The sequence below is a fragment of the Sceloporus undulatus genome, chromosome 1 (assembly GCF_019175285.1).
Source record: "Sceloporus undulatus isolate JIND9_A2432 ecotype Alabama chromosome 1, SceUnd_v1.1, whole genome shotgun sequence".
Lineage (NCBI taxonomy): Eukaryota > Metazoa > Chordata > Lepidosauria > Squamata > Phrynosomatidae > Sceloporus > Sceloporus undulatus.
The window spans coordinates 99,058,109-99,079,577 of record NC_056522.1 but is presented as its reverse complement, the minus strand read 5'-3'; the positions used below and the strand labels follow the sequence as shown (position 1 = coordinate 99,079,577).

At 40.1% G+C, this 21,469-nt stretch overlaps 1 protein-coding gene across 17 annotated transcripts in view; it reads right to left on the bottom strand.

Moving 5' to 3' along the window:
• Nucleotides 1-21,469, bottom strand: part of PTPRK (protein tyrosine phosphatase receptor type K) — a 478,138-nt gene that overhangs the window by 291,752 nt on the left and 164,917 nt on the right. For all 17 annotated transcript variants that reach the window (XM_042475146.1, XM_042475067.1, XM_042475316.1 and 14 more), the window contains one exon: nucleotides 6,157-6,428. In XM_042475146.1, coding sequence (XP_042331080.1) covers nucleotides 6,157-6,428 — 272 coding nt within the window. The remainder of the gene's footprint in view (nucleotides 1-6,156; nucleotides 6,429-21,469) is intronic.

Genomic DNA, 21,469 nt, shown 5'->3' with positions numbered 1-21,469 from the left:
TCCCATACATCCTGGCTCTTCTTTCCAATCCAAGGATGAAAAAATAATGTCTCAGGATGCTTTCAAGGGATGCTTACTCAAATAATCAATAAATTAGTTTAATTGGGTGAACGTTTTTGTCTTCCCTACACCTCACAGTGACAATTAACATGGCTCACTTTAACATCAGCTACACTTCTTGTCCTGCCATCATTGAACAAAAGCTTTTTCATGACAACAGGACACCCTGGAGCTCATATCAAATTTTAAACAAGTTTTAACTGCTCCTATCATATTATTATTATATATGGCTGTGGAATTCCCAGACCACACCCAGGTTCTGAAAATCCCTACTGAGAGACATTAGGCTAGTTCTGTACTTGGTGGGAAGCAAAGGCCTGTTTGTTTAAGTGGACCCTTGACAACTGATCCTTACCTGGTGCAGAAGAAGCTTTTAACTAGATGGGTACTGCATTTTCTTTTATGGGTCCATTTTAAAATAGATTTTAAGAATTTTAGTTGATATTAATATCCTTGACTGAAAGGACGTGTCTCTTTACTCTGTACAGAGAGCCCGTGTGGTGTAGTGGTTTAAACCATTCAAGTCATCTCCAACATTGATGCTGGAGACCAGCATTCAAATCCCCATTAAGCCATGAAAATCCACTGAGTGACCTTGGGCAAATTGCTTCTGAAAAGTCCCCAAAATTTGAAAAGCCATTTGCTTTGACACACTGGGAGCTGGGTAAGTCACACTCTCTCAGCCTCAGAGGATGGCAATGGCAAACCCACTCTGAAGAAACTTGCCAAGAAAACCCTATGCCTATCTTAGGGTCATCATAAGTCAGAAATGATTTCAAGGCACCCCACACATTATACTCGGGACACCCTTGTAAGGGAAAATATAGCACCTACAAAACTCTATTCAGGATGACATTCAGGAAAATTCATTTGTGCAAAAAATACGTGGTTTTTCTGGATAGAAAATGTGGATGGGAAGAGGGAGAGAAACATGTTTTCTGCACAAAAAAAGAGTATTTGTGTGCAGGAGACAGTGTATATTAAGCAAAAGACACTTATTCTGAGGCAAAAATATAGCTTTTTGTACAGAAAACATTTTTTTTGCCTCAAAAGTATGCTTTTTGAGCAAAAGCAATATATTTCTGCAAATGGTCAATTGCATAATACACTGATTCTGTATGTGAGAAGAGAGACATGATGTGCAGGCAAGCAAAAAACAATATTATTTTTGCACAGGAGACATTTTTATTCCCAGAAAAACCATGTGTATTTTCCCATCAAACAAATTTTCCTAGATGATGTCCCAAAACACAAATAGTGCTCAGAATTCCACAGAATTCCTCAGATTCATATAGGTTATAGACAAAGCAGCTAAAATTATTTGTTTCTCCACATGGCAATGAAACAAACAGATTTACATCCCTAGTTTTAAATGTTTCATGTTTTTATTTAATTTTTTAATGGTATTGGTACTAATTAATTGTTATCCACCTTGACTGATTACAAGCTGCCCTGTATCCCAATAACTGGAAAAGATGCAATATGAACTAAATAGGTGAAGTGGTGCTCATCTCTTGTTACTAAGCCAATCAGCCAGTGTTGTTCAAAGATGGCTTCGGTGGTCATGTCACCAGCAAGACTGTATGGAATGCACTCATAAACTGAATACAGGTAGACAAAGTAAAGGATAAACAAATAAACTAATATTGTCCCCATGCTGTTTCTCAACCACCGAACAGAGTAGAAGGCACACTTACAGATCATCTAAGTTTTTCAGGGGCGGCAGTGCATGTCTATAAATAGGAAGAACAACGGAATTCCAATTTCTGTATCTCAAACAAGGGTAGAAGGGAGGGAGAATCATACATGCCGAGTCTACTGAACTCGCAAGAAGTTGTTAAGCTATGCCAACAGCACTGTGTCCAATCTGAATGAATAAACTGGAGACACAATTTACAAATATTTGGGTGCAACCCATTATACAAAGCTTACATTATTTAAACAATACATAACCTTATTTAAAATTTAGGATTGACCATATGAATAAAACAAAGATGAAATTCAGCTTGGTTTACTCTTCCCTCAAACTCCATCTCACATCCCAAGTTGTCAGTTGCCAAGATAGTTATCCCAAGCTGTGCTACACTCAAGTGAGGCACCAAATTCCCAGAACTTGCTTCAAACCTTCCCAGCAGGATCAATGTCTATTATGTGACACTGATAAAAGCAAACACTGCCAGACAAATTACAAGGGATTCACATATATGCCAACTGCAAAGCAATTATTTCCAAGCCAGAAAAAGAAAAAAAAGAAAAAGTTCAGTCTTCTTTTTCTGGCAGTCAGCTACCAGTTGCAAGTTAAACATTCTATTTTCAAGTTAATAATTCCAAGGGTGAGGAGGAGGAAGAGGAGGGGAATGACAGGATAACCTTGGGGGGATACTCAAATTCTCAGATCTTGTATACATGAAATATTACAGAAGTAGCTTATTAGAATGCCTGCCTAGTTTACCAATCCAATTATCCTACCTTCTTGGTATCTGGATTTAAGAGAGAATATATATTCCTGTATGTATGCTTTCTTTTTCCCAGGTATTAATTCCCTGGAATATGGGACCTGTAGTGGGTAAGAATATGCCATTGTTTTACTTTACAACACACCTCTTAAAGCAAAATTCATTGCTGTCAATCCTCTCTTAAATGCATGTGGCATTCTGCTAGTGTTTGCTAAACTCTCTACAGGCACGCATGCAACCAGCAGAGTTAGTGAACTGGAGGACTGTCACAGAGAATTGCAGCTGAACAAAGGAGACATTCATGCCATGCTCAGTAGTGTGTAACACAGCATTAAAACTCTTGCTGTAAAGGAGGGGATGAATATTTTTTTAAGCAGCTGTGTTGACCTCATGCCCTTAAAGGAGGCTCTTACAAAAGGATATATAAAAGGCACACTGTTCAAGGAGATAGAAAGCAATCCACACTCCCTTCCTGAAGCTCCAAGATATAGCTCCCAGGTACACTCCACTGGGTGGCATTTAGAACGAGTTGTATCCTGTTAGAATAGAAAGGTTCAGCAGCTCTCAACCTCCTATTTGTTGGACAGAAATAGGAGAGATTTAATTTTAGCTTAATGACTGTTTTGCTATGAATAAATAAAAGATCAAATGGCAGAGCATAGAGAAAGGAACTAGCAAAACCATCTCTAAGTATTCCTTGCCTATGGGGTCACCATATGTCAACAGGTGACAGGGAGGGAGGGATTGTGCAGGATGGCTTTGTTAAAAAGCTACTACTAAAACAATGACTAAATAAAACATCCATACTGACATGTTCCTCCTTGAGAATGCCTTCATGTATCACTTATCCTAATGTTTCCTGTTCACAGTGTTTCTTCCCCTACATAATATGAATACAAGAATATGCTAGATACCAACAGAAATCACAAAAAATAGCAATAGCAAGTACATTTCTATACTGCTTATCAGTGCACTTAAGCACTCCCTAACTCATTTACAAGGTGCACACTAATTGCCCCCAACAAGCTGGGCACTCATTTTAGCCACCTCAGAAGGATGCAAGCCTGAGTCGAACTCACAACCTTATGGTTTATTATTATTATTATTATTATTATTATTATTATTATTATTATTATTATTATTATTATTATTATTATTAATCTTTATTTATGAAGTGCTGTAAATTTACACAGTGTTGTACATGTAATCTTTTTAGTTAGACAGTTCCTGCCCTGGCTGCAGTACATGCATTTAACCACTTCACCACTACGAGGATTGCATTTTATCGTATATATTCATCTATAGGTAAAAAAAAAAAATGCCAAAAAACTAACCCTAGAATCTTGAGTTATATATGGGTCGAAATGGTAATACTACTCAGAAGGGTGTTAAAAGAAGTGATGCCCAACACCCCATTTTCCTTACTTTGGTAGCTGCTGCTCAGCCAAGAAGAGTGTGTGAGTGTCCCCCTGTTTTGCAAGAGAGATCCATAAGAGCCATGCAAAAGAGCCTTCGCAAGGAGTGAGTACTGTGTGGGCACAGGTGTGTGTGTTTGTTTGTGCTTTGCCAGATCAATGCAAAAGAGCCTTTACAAAGAGTGAATGCAGCGTGGGCAAAGGCAGGTGTGTGTGTGTGCGTGCGCGCTTTGCCAGACCAATGCAAAAGAACCCTTGCAAGGTGCAGGTAGGTGGGGTGATTGGTGCTTCACTGATACCTTTGTTTTCTCTTTTGTTACATGCCTCTAACTTTACCCTCAACCTATCCATGAGCCATATAAAAATTCAAAATTATGGCCCCAAAACCTCAACTTATATGTGAGGTCAACTTGTATATGAATATATACAGTAAATAATGAAGATTCTAATTCATAAGAATAAAGAGAGTGTAGAATCAGTCTCATATCTGGAAAAGCTCCTGGGTACCAGAGACTGTACAAAAGAACCAGTGTGGTTTAATGGGTACAGTGTTGGATTGAGACATGGAACCTACAGATTCAAGTCCCCACTGAAATTCAGAAGGTATGACCAACCATGCTTTTTCCATCACTCCTCCTCAAGCTGAGCTACCTCACAGAATTGTTGTGAAATGGAGAGACAAACAAGTATACTACCTATATTTTATTGTAGTAAAGGATATTAATGTTGTACGAAAGTGAATAAGAAGGACCAGAAAGTAGAGAAAAAACATTAAATCCCTCCTCACTTCTCTCCCCCCCCCCCCATCTCTGATCTCAACTGTCCCTTTTTCAAGAGAGGTTCTTCAAAAGGCTATTAGTCTTAGGAGATTATCAGATGGGGGGATGACAGGAGAAGGACGAGAGAGAAGCGCCATGTTCTCAACCATATTGCATCATCATGCAAAGATTATCAAACATATGACACTTATCCCATGAGTATCCTGTCAATGATGAGGAATTGTTCTGGCACTTCAGTATTAACAGGTTATCCCGTTATTAAGAAATGGAGGTAAATGATGGGACAATTCCTCTTCGTTGACAGGATAAACACAGGATAATTGCAACATCATCTGATAATCTTCACGTATGATCACAGATATGTAGATGTCTAACACATATCAATAGTATGTAACATGACTCCCCACTTTTTTTGGTACTCTTTTTTTGCTATCCTAGCATGAAACACTTCTTCAGCAGAGGACATCAGGAGCACCAAAGTTAGGTGACTAGACAGGAAAAAGAACTTCCATTCCAGCCCCAATGATTGTGGGATACATGATGAAAATGGGAAAACTCAGTGTAGAATGGGAAGGCTAAGGAAATAAGATGAGGAACAATAAGGACAAATTAACCCAGGTCCTTATGTGTAGAGGCTGAATAGTTAAAATTAGATGCAGCAGAGTGTTTGCTACAGAAGGAGACAAAGAATACCTGGTTATGTGCTCACTCTCTCATTCTTTCATTCTCCCTCCCTGACCATCCACCCACACACAGGGATGTAACAAATTTCCAGAAGTTATCTGTCCGTGAAAAAATGGGACTTCTTGGAGAAGGAAAGCTACACCATACAGAAAGTTTTCAACACAGATTCAAAAACAGCAAGTCCCCCCCCCCCAAAAAAAAACCATCTCTATAATCTGTGCAGGCTAAGGAAAAAGGTTGTACAAACTCTAACAATATAAAAAAGGTGTACAGTCCAATAAAACTTGCAAAGAGTCTAACAGATCCTGTCCAAGTGCTTTTTTAGTTTGTGATTATTTTAAACAGTTTGTGTCACTAGTGCTGCAAACTATTTACAGTAAATATACTGAAATGAATAAATGGATTGCTCACCTCAATGCAGTCAGAAAAAAAATAAGCAAAAACTTACAGGTCAAAATGCTCACAGGCAGCCAAACAGGCTGATACACACACACCCTAGACACTTTATATAGGTGAAGAAGAGAGATGTTTTTTCAACGCTAAATCCCAAGTAGGATGTTTGCAGCAATTCTGAAATGCACGTCTCCAATCCCCCCTTCCTAATAACCTTCACTGGTCCCAGGCTGGTGGAGAAAAGAAATGTATTCGCCTCCAATTCCTCACTAAACTGATAAGCCCATTATGTAGCAATCCTCTTAGAATATACACCATAATTAAGTGAAGAAACAATACATCCTGACACTGGTGTTGCTCCAGGCTTACCTGGTATTCATTTGGCCAGAAGGTGCTGACAGCCAGCTCTGCCCGTAGCCAGTCTTTGCCAGTGGACCCTGTCACATTCCAAATGGGATTTGCCAAAGGCCCCTTGTTTACTCTGACCAAGATGTTCAGAGTTCCAGGGCTTGCTCCTTTCTTGCTATACAAAAGGTAGCTGAAATCAATACAGTGAGTGTCATTCTCTTTCATTGTAGGAAGCTGAAGTCGAGCCTTTTCTCCTTGGCTGTGGTGAGAAGAATCGACTATCATGTATGATCCTGTCAAGAGAAAGAAAGGAAAAAGTGAATTTGGGGGTGCAAACCAGTGCATTGAGGCTCAAGGTGGATTGTGTTTTCACAACTTTAATTACTATTTATTTACTGTATATACTCATGTATAAGTCTAGAAATCTAGTTCAAAAAATTGATCTCAGAAACCTGAGTCTACTTATCCACGGATCAATGTAAGTACTGTATCTTAACTTTTATTAAAAAGAAGGAAACATCCCCTGGTGAAAGGGAAGAGTATAATGTGTCTGGGAAGAATCACAGAATCATAGAATTGTAGAGTTGGAAGAGACCACAAGGGCCATCCAGTCCAACCCCCTGCCATGCAGGAAATCTAAATCAAAGCATCCCCGACAGATGGCCATCCAGCCTCTGTTTGAAGACCTCTAAGGAAGGAGACTCCACCACACTCCGAGGGAGTTTTTTCCACTGTCGAACAGTGCACTGATCCCCTCTTTCATCCATTCCAAAGATCTAAGACTGTTGGAATTTTGTAAGTTTTTGACATTGTTTTGCTTTGCTTCATCCTTCAAATGCTTTGCTAAATGCCCCTAAGTTTTACCCTTGACTTTCCATGAGTCATATCAAAATCCATAATTTTGGCCCCAAAACTTGCCTTCGACTTATACATGAGGTCAACTTATAGTCGAGTATATACAGTAAAATATTTATATATTGCTTGAGTATCCCTTACACAGAATTCCAAAATCTGAAATCCTCCAAAATCCCAAACTGTCCACTGGCTGTGATAGTGACACATTCGCTTTCTAATGGTTCAGTGTACAGAAACTTGTTTCATACATAATTATTAAAAATATCATGTGTAAACTTAGCTTCAGGCTATATGTGTCATACAGTGCACATAAATTTGTTTCATATGTAATTATTAAAAAATATTATGTGTAAAATTACCCTCAGGCTATATATATAAACTATATAATAAACAACACAAATTAATTTCATGTTCAAACTTCGGTCCCATCTCCAAGATATCTCATTACATATCTGCAAATATTTCAAAATCTTGAAAAAATCCAAAATCCAAAGTGCTTTTGGTCCCAATCATTTTGGATAAGGGAGCCTCAAACTGTACCTCCCTTTATTAACAAAATTCCAAAGCAGTAGACAATATTCATCACTAAAACAACCTACAAATTAAAAAAAAAATGTTGGCACATGTCATTAGCAGTGTGCATAATGTACTATAAATGCCTTCTAGAGAGATACTACCATTCTTATAGTTTGCATAAGACTACTGTTGAGTGGGTTATTATAAAATAACATTGGCTAGATAAGAACAAAGTATTTAGCACTGAGAACAGAAGAATTTTCCTCAGAAACAAAACAGATATCTTTAGGAAGCCATCACCTGTTTTATACACAGCAACTGATCACCACTGTGCTTAACCAGTGGTTGGTAATTTTGGTGGGCCCAGGGACTGAATTTTCATATGCAGCATCTACCACAGCCTTGCCCCAGCCTAAAAATTGCAAAATTAATGTACCTCCTTTCTTGTTATAACACCTGGTCACCCTGCTTAAGGTGCCTCCACCACTCAGCTTTCTCCATAGAAAGAGTTCAGTGGCGGCAGAGGTTTAATTAATTAATTATTAATTATTAATTATAATATGTATAATTAATATTATAATAATTAATATTAAATTATTATTATTATTATTATTATTATTATTATTATTATTATTATTATTTAGTAATAATTAATTATAATGATTAATTAAAACTTATCTGCGGCCCAAAGAAGTTTACCCGATTGTAATTTTGGCCCCTACCTACTGCCAAGTTGTACAGGTCTGCTTTAGGATGAGCACAAAGTTATGCCAGCTAGAATTTTGTAAGTAAGTTCTTTGGCATCATTTTCCTTTGTTTCGTCCTTTACGTCCTTTGTTACAGGCCCCCATGTTTTACCCACTTATCCATGAGTCATATCAAAATTCATAATTTTGGCCCCAAAACCTGTCCACGACCTATACATGAACACAAAATGAAACCAACCTCTTAAATGTCAAAGGGCACATATTACACATAGTACTAAGTATCGTTTCCACAAAGCATGTATTAAAATGCTGCTACATGATTTTTTCCCCCCAGCCCTCTGGCCAAGTGATGATTCCACAATCTTGTCCTATGGGAAAATCTGCCCTTTTTAATAAGCACAAGGCTTAAAAAAAACAGGGTTCAATAGTAAAAGCACCACAGTGTGTGCTTTTAAGCAAATTGTTTATCATATGTTATGGACACTTAAAATTTCTGAAACCATCTATCCATATTTATATGCAATGAAGCTGTTTTGCATGTCAACTAGCTTTCCAGAGATGTTTATTAACTACTCTTGAAAATGCACTTGAGGTAATGCAAGATAGATTGTCAAGTAGCTGTGGCTCAATGAAAATAAAAAATAGGTCAGCATGTGACAGAAAAATCAACATTTATTTTGTTTGTGTACAAAACTTTTAATTGCCTTTCCAAGCAATTCAGCATTGCTAAATTCACATGAAATGGCAAAGACAGTAATGCTTTATAGATTAAAAAGCACCTTAAAAAAAGTTTGATTATTCACATGCAAACCTATGTCATTTGTGTATCTAAATAGAATATACACAATATTGTGAGACAAAATGGCTAAGTTCAAGAGCCCAGTTTACATTTATATTTGATTTACCAGACAGTACCCACCAGAGTGATGTGTTTCAGAAAACTTGGCAAGGCTGTACTGGCTGCTGCCCAATGTTATTTTTACAGTTTGTTTCTTAAATCCGGGAATAATTTTGCACCAGGATATTTACGTTCGTAAGTATTGGCAGTAGCTGCCAGTGATGGATCAGAAATGAGTTAATGTGCCACATTAGGAGTTTCTAAAATAATCACTACAGGGTACATAAATCCCAAACCACCATGTTTTATGGTTTTATAGTTGAAGAGCTTGCATGAACATTACTCCCTTCCCTATACACCACAGAGATTGTACAAATTATTTGACTGGACTGCAGCTCCCAGAATCTCCCAGCCACTGTAATTTTTCTGAGTTCTGACACATTCCCATTTTAGCCACATATGGTCAATCATTAAGAAATCAGGATTGTTCACTGCATGGCACACTTTTGCCTCACCTCCACTTGTATATCCATTGTGAACAGCTGGTTATTCTTTAACTGAGGAGATTATACAGTCATTTGAATATAAGCATTCCTTACTTGGAATACTGAATATGCTAGAAAGTAAGTCCAATACCCAAATACACAAATTCCAATACCCAAAAAGAGACTCCATACACACACACGCACTCACACACACACACACACACACACACACACACACACTAGGCCCTCCACATTCACTGAGGGTAGGAGCACAGGAACCCCATGAAAGTGGAAAAAACACAAATAACAAAAACAATATTTTGTTTACCTGAGGGAACACCTCTCTAGAAATCTCTATGTCCTCCAGCACAACTCTATGGTCAACATCTGCCAGAGGCTGACTACAGAATTACACATACAAATGCCTCGAGAAGTGTTCTCTCTAGGAATCTCTAGGTCTTCCAGTACAACTTCTGAGTGACATTGACCACAGAGTCATGTTGGAAGAACTACAGATTCCTAGAGAGAACATAGTAATCAAAACCATGAATAATCAAATCTGCAAAAGTCAAAGTCACAAACATGGAGAGCTGACTTTATGCGTGTGCACACACACTCATATGCACATACACAAACATATCTCTAGCTACACACACACACACACACACACACACACACACACACACACACTGAATTTCCCTCCCTTATCAGGAATTATGAAATCTGATACAGGCTTGCCTTCCACAGCTTTGAGCTTACTTGGGAGGCATGCGCTGGCAGAAATAATGGGTCCCCGTGCGCCACCGCAAGCACGGACCCCATTATTTTCGATGGGAGTTAAGCATACGCTCTTTTCCCCATACACCGGGGGGGCTGCATAAGAGGGGGGCAGACTGTATATTCCAAAATCCAAATCTGTCCACATGAGTGGCTGAGATAGTGATACTTTTCCTTTCTGATGATTCAATCTATGCAAACTTTGGTTCATGAACAAAATAATTTAAAAATATTGTGTATAAAATAACTTTCAGACTATGTGTACATAACATAAATGAATTTTATATTTAGACTTGGTCTCATCTCCAAGATATTTCATTATGTATATACAAATATTCCAAAATCTAAAAAACTCAGAAATCCAAAACACTTCTGGTTCCAAACATTTCAGATAAGTGAGATTGAATGTGTGTGTGTATCAGTAACAAATTCAACTAATATGCGTCATCTACCAATTAACACTTTTTGACTGGCTGACTGACAGATTACTAGTTACTAGGGGAATTTTCAGGGATACAGAGCATATACTGTGACCCCTGAAATCATGGAGAATCATTGGAAAGTCAATAGTCTGACTTGGTAAAAAGCAGCTTCCTATAATTTTTACCTAGCCTCATGTTCTGGTGAAGTAGACAGCGATTTCATTACACACTGAAGTTGTAACCTTAAGGAAACAGATATTGTAAGTACTCCGGATACTCTTTCATTCCAGAACCTCTTGTACAGAGAGAGGTCTTCTGTGTATGAGGTTCACAAAACAGATGTCTGTTCAAAGTAATATGCATACAGATTTGTTTAATGTGCTGAAATAAATAACAGATGGGTTACTGGAACTCCTCCAAACCTTAAATGAAAATTCATCAGATCAGGGAAATTTTACCATCTAGGCATCCAAGACACTCATGTGACATCCATGTCCAGGAGTACAGTGGTACCCCGGGATACGAATTGATCGCGTTACGAAATTTCCGGGATACGAAAAAGTTCCATTGGAAAAAACTGTTCCGGGATACGAAGGTTTTTTCGGGTTACGAATTTTTTTTCGGCGTGAAATTCAAACGCGCGGCTTGCCAGCACTAACGGAAAGCCCTTTTCGGCTTGCGAAATGCATCGGGTTACGAACGGCGCGGCGGAACGAATTAATTTCGTAACCCGAGGGAGCACTGTACTTTTGAACACCTTTGGCTGCAACACCAGCAGTGTCCTCCCATAGATAAATCAAATTAGATCACAATCACACATACTCTTACCCTGACTGGATCACTATTGGCATTGTCTATATGGTTTGCATCTGGAAAGCTTTCCAAAACTTGAACTGGTAGAAAGCGTGGCCCAATGTAGATTTCATACCATTCCAATTTTGTTCCATTTACAGATGCTTCCAATTTGCTTCTCAAAGTGTTCTTATATACAGAGCTCTAATTTTCTTGGGACCAGGACATGCCAAGAACTACCCCTTTCAGGTTACTCCCCCTCCCACAGCAATACAGCATATTTAATACTGGGGGTTCTCCTCTGTATCCCTCCACCTTTTGAAGTACTGTGGGTTGAGTTGCAAGAGGGATTGCCATTTCTACTGTGGTGATCAGGTCACTGAACAGCTTGCCAACTGAACAGACAGAGCCTTCTCAGTGGCTTCTCCCAGGCTGTGGAACTTCATACCATGGGAGGTTTGACTGACTTCCTCTCTGCTTTCATTCTGCCAAAGTCAAAAGATCTATTTAATTAGGCTTAAATTAAATCAAACTATGTGGCATGTTTCGATATACTTACATTCTATCCTATGTGAGTGCCTTTCTAGCAGACACATTCCATGCTCCTTTGGTAATATGGATTCAGACTACACATGAGATGCACGCACAGTTACTGTATATACCTTCATCCACTCTCCTGCTTCAAATTTGGAAGAGCAAACCATCTCAAACCAGATACATGCCACACCAGTAACACAACATTTTCAATTGCTTAGGACAGCAAACTGGAGATGATACATTTAGTTTAATTGTTTGATGTGTAACAAGGACTGAACTAATGCTGTCTCTCTCTCTCTCTCTCTCTCTCTCTCTCTCTCTCTCTCTCTCTCTGTGTGTGTGTGTGTGTGTGTGTGTGTGTCAGCCCCACTGTAAAAAGTAGGCTTTTGGCTACCATTTGAGAGACAAGCAAGTACCAAGTCTGCCTACTATGAAGCAACAACTGCCAGTTTCAACACAACCAAATAATTTTGCTGATGTACAGGATGATACTGTATTTATTACAGCATTGCAAAATAGAAGAGTCTGGAGTAACAAACACTTGAGGCGAAGCACAAAAATCAGTGTGTATTGAGCCATTGTAGTGTCTATTCTCCTTTATGGGTCTGAAACACGGGTCACCTATCGCCAACACCTACAACTCCTCAAATGCTTTCATCAGCACTGTTTATGCACAATTCTAAATATACACTGGACCAGGGGTCGGCAGCCTCCGGCCCGTGGGCCAGATGCAGCCCGCGGGCGCCTTTCTGCCGGCCCCCAGTCCCTCCTGCCGCTGAAATCGCCGCCGATTTCGGCCGCTCCGGGCGCCATTTTGCCCTTCAAAATGGCAGCGAAGTCTCGCACTTCACCGCCATTTTGAAGGGCAAAATGGCGGCACCCATTAAGAGGCCTGATGTGGCCTCCGGAGCCCTGAAACAGGGCTCCAGCAGCTGCACTGGGCATCTGGGAGGCCCGATGCGGCCTCCGGAGCCCTGAAACAGGGCTCCAGGAGCCGCACCGGGCCTTCAAATGGGCGCCATCCACCTCCCTCCTGGCTCTGCCCTCCCTCCTCCCTCCTATAAATGGAGGGGTGGGAGGGAAGGAGGAGGAGGCAGAGAGAGAGAGAGAGAGGGAGGGAGGGAGGGAGGGAGGAGAGAGAGAGATAGGGTGGGAGGGAGAGAAGAGAGAGAGGGGGAGGGGAGGAGTCGCTTCCATTCTTGCAAATATTGCTATTATTATTGTTGTTGTTATCCTTTGGTATTCTCTTTGCAAAATCCCCCCACATGGACTTGCTTGCTCTTTTCTGGGTTGAGACAGTGGCATGCATTTTTTGCTGTTTTGTGGCCTTGCCTAGTCGCTTCCATTCTTGCAAATATTGCTATTATTATTGTTGTTATTGCTATCCTTTGGTATTCTCTTTGCAAAATCCCCTCACATGGTTGCTTGCTCTTTTCTGGGTTGAGACAGTGTGCATGCATTTTTCCTGTGTTATGACATTGCCGGCCCTAGTAGCTTCTTGCAAATATTATTATTATTATTATGCGGCTCTGCCCCCGGATAGTGGAAGCTCCGCCCTGGCATGTGGCTCCGCCCCAGAGGGTGGAAGCTCCACCACCCCCCGGCTTCGGCCCCCCAGTTGTCTGAGGGACAGCAACCCGGCCCCCGGCTCAAAAAGGTTGCCTACCCCTGCACTGGACTGACTATGTAACAAATGTTGCTGTCCTTGAGCAAGCAGGGATCACCAGCATTGAGGCCATGCTACTGAGAACGCAGCTGCCCAGGGCAGGACACGTTTCTAGGATGAAGGACCATCGCCTCCCAAAAATAATACTCTACGGTGAACTCACCACAGGTCAGCATAAGAGGGGCGCCCCAAAGAAAAGATACAAGGACTCCCTGAAACAGCATCTCAGGCTTGGCCAGATCGATCACCAACAATGGTCCGCCCTGGCCTCGCACTGGGAGGCATGGAGACGCACTATCCATGATACTGCAGCCTTTTTTGAAAACTCACGCCAATGTGTCTCAAAGAGAAACGACAGCGCAGAAAAAACCACAACTTGGAAACATCACCCAAGTAGACATTCTACTGTGCTTTCTGCAACCGGACTTGTTTATCTCAGATTGGCCTTTTTAGTCATCAGTGCACTTGTAGAAAGTGTGGGATGAGTCTTTCCTGAATCTTCATTCGTGAAGAAAAGCCAGAGAGAGAGCAAAATAGAATATCATATTGTGGGGAGTCTCCTTAAGACTGGCAAGAAATACTTTCAGGCAGGCATATCTACAACAATCAGCTTCCACACACTCTGCCTTAGCAGTGATGCAAATTCCAGTGAGGATCACTTTCAACAAAAGACCATTTCCAACTGACTTGCCATTAAAAGTAAAGGTTTACCCTTTGACACAGTTGCTGTGTCTGACTGTACAAGGCGGTGCTCATCTCCATTACTAAGCCGAAGAGCCAAAGACTACTTTGAGATCATGTGATCAGCATGACTGCACAGAATGCTGTTATCTTCCCATCAAAGTGGTACCTATTTATTTACTTGCACTTTTGCATGTTTTCAAACTGCTAGGTTGGCATAAGCTGGGACTAATAATGGAGCTCGCTCTTTCATGTGGCACTTGGGCCTTTAACTATCGATCTGCTGAATGTCAGAGTCAGTGTCTTAACTGATGAGCCAGTGAGTCCAATTAGAACTTGCCATTAGAACCTCTTATTTTCATCGTCCCACCCTCTGGAGTGTTTTCTTATTTCATAGATGTGTCTGTGGTCTCTACATTTTTCTACAGAAAAGCTAACCCCATATTCTTAAGGGGTTTCTTCACTTTATTGTTCCTTATGTAAGGATAATTCCAGCAAAGTATTTGTGTAAGAGAGTGTAAGAGAACAGGGAAAAAAATGCCAATGGTTTATGACATGCTCAAGGGAAATTAGAAGGGGACTAGGACGCAAAGCTTTAAATTCTAGCAAACGGCACTGTGTTTTAGAAAAAAATGTACGACAATTCCCATTTATTAGAACTGGTTGTATTTATAATATGCCAAGTTACGGGACTTAGGTATTAACGTATATCAACAGTTCAGTTTGTCTTAAAATTCCAGTGCTGTGTTTATGGAAAACGTACCTGAGATGGATAAAAGTATTTGTACTGTACCTATTACACAATCTCAATTTAACCGAACACTTTTTTGTGGCTTATTGAAAACTCTGTTGTCTATTAAATTCTTGGCAACAGCTGCCTAAGAACAGTCTACTGTTTTAGACCAAACAAAACAAGCCAGATTTGCCTCAAACCATTTTCCCAAACACCTCAAGCATAGATATAGTATATACTACAATTGTTTCTTCTTACAGCAATAGTCTATACACATCAATGTAATCCAAATACAGTTGGCCCTTCTTATACATGGATTATTTATACATGGATTCAAGCATCCACAGTTTGAAAATGTTCAAAAAAAAGTATAAATTTCAAATATCAAACCTTGGTTTTCCATTTTTTATAAGAGACAACATTTTGCTATGTCATTATATTTAATGGGACTTGAGCAGCCACAGAGTTTGTTATCCACAGGGGATCTTGGAATCAAACCCCAGCATATAACAAGGATCCATTGTAAAATTGTACACACCTGTACTTCTCAGATGGAAGAATGACATAACATCTCCAACAGGTTAAATTGGGCTGGTTCATTTATAAAGCTAAACCAGGGATCAGTCCATATTTGGTCTTCCAGCAGCTGGAGGGGCAAACATTTCCTATCCCAACCTAAGTGAGGTTTAGAATAATAATTTTGGACTACAATTCCCAGGATTCTCTAATCAAAATGGCCACTGCAATCCCCAAGAGTAGCTTTTCCAAACTTTGGATTTTCCACTATGGTTATACATAATATTCCCTGATTCTTCTATTTCTTTCGCTACAGTATTCATAATATTTTTGTCTCATTGACTTGTTTTGTTGAAGTGTAGTGGAGTCTCCTTCTTTCAAGATTTTTAAACAAAGTCTGTATGGCCATCTGTTGGGGGTACTTTGACTGTGTATTCCTGCATGGCTTCTTCCAACTCTATAGTTTTATGATTCTATACATCTACAACACAGATTTAATGCAGTTTCACACTGCTTTAACTGCCATGCCTCAATGCCATGGATATTTGGGATTTGTAGTTTTGTGACATATTTAGTCTTCTCTGTCAGAGCACTCTGGTGTCACAATGAACTATAATTCCCAGGATTCCATTGATCAAGCCATGACAGTTAATTCAGGTGTTAAACTGCATTAACTCTGCAGTGTGGCCACAGCCTACATAAATGGGCTTCTCCATGCCAAAGGAAATCAAACGCTACAAATGGCTTAACCAAGTTTTGCTCCTCAGCAATCTCAGACATTCACATTATTGTGTGAAATATAAATATGTGGAAGCTGAGGTGCAGAGGCCCAATGGAACATTTAGGCTGTGGAGTTTGGTTTATTATACAGCTTTGCCTGACAGGGAGGAAAATAAGTTACCCCAAATTTCTGTAAATAATGAGAATTTCTCACAGTTTATAAAACACATTTATTTCTCCTAATACATTTGCTAGCTATTATATTCCTCAACTGTGAATTCATAAAGAAATAAAAGTAATATAGTTACATGGGCGATGTTATACTCTGGAAGCATTAAAAGCTGTTTTTCTCCTCCTCTGGTCTTCTCTCTGTATTATGTTTCACATGGAGTATGTTTCACATGTATCAGAACTAGAGTTTGGCTCAGCTGCTGCTGTATCAAGGTGTGGAAAACAATTTAAGGATGCTGGGCCACACCATGAAATCTACCACCCTCTCTAGCTCTGAAATAGAGAGGCAGGAGATTCTTTGGCCATTCTGAGTACCTCAGTGATACAGGGTATGACCAAGCAGCCATCCTTACCAAGGATCATTCTGTGGCCGGACACTTTTATTCAGGAAAGGCCTGCCAGAAGAGATCCATCTTGACAGCTTTTTAAAAGCTGTCTAAGCTGGCAATTTGACAGACCTCGTCTGGCAGGCCAATCCATAGTTTGGTAGCAATTGCAGAGAAAGCCCTCTGGGAGGTAGCAGTTAGTTTGGTTTTTAAAGGCTACAATAGATTCCTCCCAGAGGACCTGAGTGTGCAGGGTGGATTATATGGGAGCAGGTGATCTCTCAAATGGGTTGGACCCAACCCATGTAGGGCTTTAAAGGTTATAACCAACACCTTGTACTGTGCCTGGAAACTAATAGGCAGCTAATCTAAACAGTGTGGTAAGTTTGTTTGTTGTTGCTGTGTGCCTTAAAATCATTCCAACTTATGGCAACACTAAGGCGGCCTTATCATGGGATTTTCTTGGCAAGTTTTTTGTGGGTTTTTATACTGTGTGAGCCTGGGAATGCACGAGTGATTTGCATGTATTGTTCTGTGTTGATGGCTGGCCTCAGCCTGGGAGGCTAATGCAAACGAGGATTAATGTCTGCTAATTGGTGATCAATTATCTGCTGGGAAAGCCCCTGACTCGGAATGGTTTCCCATTTGCATTTGCTGAGTCCTTATTTTGCTATTCTTCAGGACTGGTAGCCAAATCACTCCTGCATTCCCAGGCTCACACAGTATATATACACCCAATTTTTGCAGGCAAAGTATTCTCTGAAGATGCCAGCCACAGATGCTAGCAAAATGTCAGAAAAAAACTCTGCTAGAACATGGCCACATAGCTCGAAAAAGCCCACAAAAAAACTATGGATGCCGGCCATGAAAGTCTTCGACTTTTCTTGGCAAGATTTGTTCAGAGGAGGTTTGCAACTGGTGTTCCCCAAGACTGAGAGAGTATGACTTGCTCAAGGTCACCCAGTGGGGTTTATAGCTGAGCTGGGAATAGAACTCTGGATCTTCAGAGTCATAGTCCAACTTGTCAGCATACTGGCAGTGAAAATTAACATCTGCAGTACTGCAAAGTCATCATGTGTGTGTAGAATGCATGACCAGGCCAGGGCATGTAGATAAATGTCCTTGAGGCCAGACACCAAGATGTATATTCAGTACTGCACCTGCATATGTGTGTGACTCTGCACAGTGAGGTAATGGCTTATGCCATGTGCTGGTAAAATGGCAAGCCAATCTACAACACTGGGAGAGTTGCATCAGCCAAGGACATATAAGGCTGTGTCATAATGTAAACCGTGTGGGTAACAGTGAGTGGATTACAGAGTAGTTGGTGTGTTTCAGTGTGGAGTTGGTGAGAACTATTGTGAGTTTGACATGAAGCTTATCTGTTTGTACAGTTTCTATCTCTGTATATAGCATCTCCTTACCACTTGTAAATAAATCTCTTCACCTGGAGCTGTCTAGTCCATCTCTCTCAAACCACTATGCCACACTGGTAAGACCCTTTAAAAATGTTGACTGTATTTGGAGGGAGCAATTTGCTCTCTCTTTTAAGAAAGAAAATGTATTTGACCACCATTGGTAGCATGGACTGACATGTCAGAAGATAAAGATCTTGGCAAGGTCAGACATGTGGAAAGTTGTGGAATTTCAACACAGATGGAGGACTCCTTGATAATTCTCTGTGAGCACCAGGTCACACTACAGTATTATATAGCATTATGTATTATATAGTATTTTATCTATGATCTTATTTATTTAAATGGCTTCCCATAAATAACAAATGTACAGGCCAAAATCACAGTGGGAAATATGTGGCCCTCCAGACATTGTTGGAGGTGTCCCTCACTGCTAAAAATACTGGTAACAACTGATGAGAGTTGCAGTATCTAGAAGGATACACGATCCCAACCACTGTTTTAGGGGATTCTTCCTAAACCTATGCATAAGTTCACAGACAAGGGAAGGAGCTGGGGTCCTTATTTTTATTTGTCTTGGTCCTTGGCTAGAATCTATGTTTATTTTGGTTGGTCAAAAGTGCAGAGGAGAGACATGAGAATAAGCAGCTAGAATGGACTCCACCACTTTAACCTACAGATCAAAAATCTGATTTTTTAATGTTCTCCACAGTTAATGTGGGAGATGTTTGTTTAAAAATGGCTGTTGGGTGCTGTTCATTTCTGTTTTAAATCCACATGCTCCTGGATATCTTTAGGTATTGGGAATATTCTTGATCTTGAAACAAATTCCAAGAATGCAGTGGTTCCCTTTCCCCCCACCTCCAAAAAAAGCACCTGTTAAAACTAATATGGTCTGTAATAGCATTCTAGTAGTTTTTACCAGAAAATGTAATTGCACTATTGTTGACAAAATAGCAATTATGTTTCAATTTCCTGTCCTGGCTTCATGTGTGTTGGACATAAGGAAATACTGGCACTATCTGCACTATCAGGAAAAAATTAACCACATCTGAAACGAATCCAAGTAGATTACTGTTTCAAACCTTTCAATATTAATGCTGATCCAAAGGACTGTGGATAGAGAGAGGAACAGACATGGAGAATGTCATGACAAGAGAGATTCCAGAGAATGAGCAAATACATTTGTGCATTAATCAATTAATAAATTGGCAGATCTACCATATTGTGTATAGCAGACACAAACTGAAGTCAAATTCATGCTTGCTGAGAAGACAGCAAATGAAACTTCAGTTTCTGCATGACTCCATTGCCATAAGGTCAGATCATTGATTGGTTTAGCCCCATAACCTGCCTCTGGTATCATAAACTATCGGGCACTAATGAAGTCCTTCAAATGGCATATGAACTTCTCATTTTTGCATGGTTATATTGCAGGTCAGACCAACGATCAGTCTAGCTCTATAACCTGCCTCTGACATAAGTGGTGCCATAAACTACAGGGCACTAATGAAGTACTTAAATTTCTCACTAAGGAATAGGTACCTTACAACCCAGAACTCAAAGTCTAGACAATAATATAAACTTCACAACCATGATTATTGGTATGTGGTCAATAGGAAAAAAACACCTTTAATTACTGGCTGCTATGTTTGTTCTTAATTCATGACCTGCTTTATTTATTGCATTTTCAGTGATCAAGTACTTAGTGACTAATTACTTGATGTATGGTCTTGACAAGCTCTACTAATTAAAAAGAAAACCAAAGCCATTTTGAAGAAACTAACGATCTTACCATAAGCCTATCTGCAATCAAGCGACCTAAAGAATTATGGCTTGCCTCTCAAAGAAATTCAACACCAGTGAAGCAAATCATTGTACACAGTTACTGCTTTTAGTCCATGACAGACCAAACCCCAGAATGCAGATAGTGTTTATACAAAATTCTTCACTGTACATTACTGCCTCTGTCTTGAAATCATTCTTAGAGCTGGAAGGGGCTTCAAGAGTCATCCAGTCAAACTCCCTGCCATGCAAGAAATTATAGCTAAAGCACCCTTTAAATATGCCCATCCAAGATCTGTTTTAAGACTTCTGAATAAATATATTTTCCTCTATACACGATATTAAATGTAACAAAGTTTCCATACAATTCTCCCTTTTTCACACATACAAACAGAACCTGGCCTAAATCCAAATGTCAGTCCCAACTAGAACAGACCAAATGAATCAACAGAAGTTACAAATATTTGTTTACCAAATCCCCATTTATTCAAGTAGAGACTAGCTACTAAGTAGTCAGTCCAGAGTTCTCTTGCCTGTCTCCATGTTTGCAATTGTTCTTGGGGGAAGTGGGAACCAAGGAAAGGCCTACCTTTCAAGTTTTCCAGTATATTTTTAGTAACCAATGTGGTTTTGTTATAGGTGTCCTAAAATATGTTTACGTAGCTGTGGATCTATCTGCTGTCACTATGAATACCAAGAAACTAGTACAATGGACCCTTGTCTTACGCGGGGATCTGTTCCAGACCCCACCACCACCACCACCACCACATTATTATTATTATTATTATTATTATTATTATTATTTACCTTTATTTATAAAGCGCTGTAAATTTACACAGCGCTGTACATAAATTTTTTAGTTAGACGGTTCCCTGCCCTCAGCCTTACAATCTAAAAGACACGACACAAAAGGAGAAGGGAGTGGTGGTGGGGGGAATAGGATCAGGTCCAGCAGATCTTCTCCACCTCCGAGGCCTGGACCAAGGCAGATGGACTGGAGGAAGGACTTGGCTTCTTAATGGATGCTTAAAAGGAGGCTTCCTGGGTCAGAGAGGGGCTCACCTCTGGGAATGCTTCTCTAAACAATATAGTCTTTAATCCAGTTTTGAAACTGGGTAGAGAAGCGATGAGGTGTGCATGTGGGGGAAGAAGGTTCCAGTAGTAAGGGGCAGCAAGCGAGAAGGGACGAATTCGGGAGGGGGCAGTGGTAGTCCTACACTATGACAGGAGACCTTGACTACAAGAGCGGAGGGTGCGAGTAGGAATGTAAGGAGAAAGAAGGTCAGATAAGTAAGGAGGGGCCAATCCATGGAGGGCTTTGAAAGTCAATAA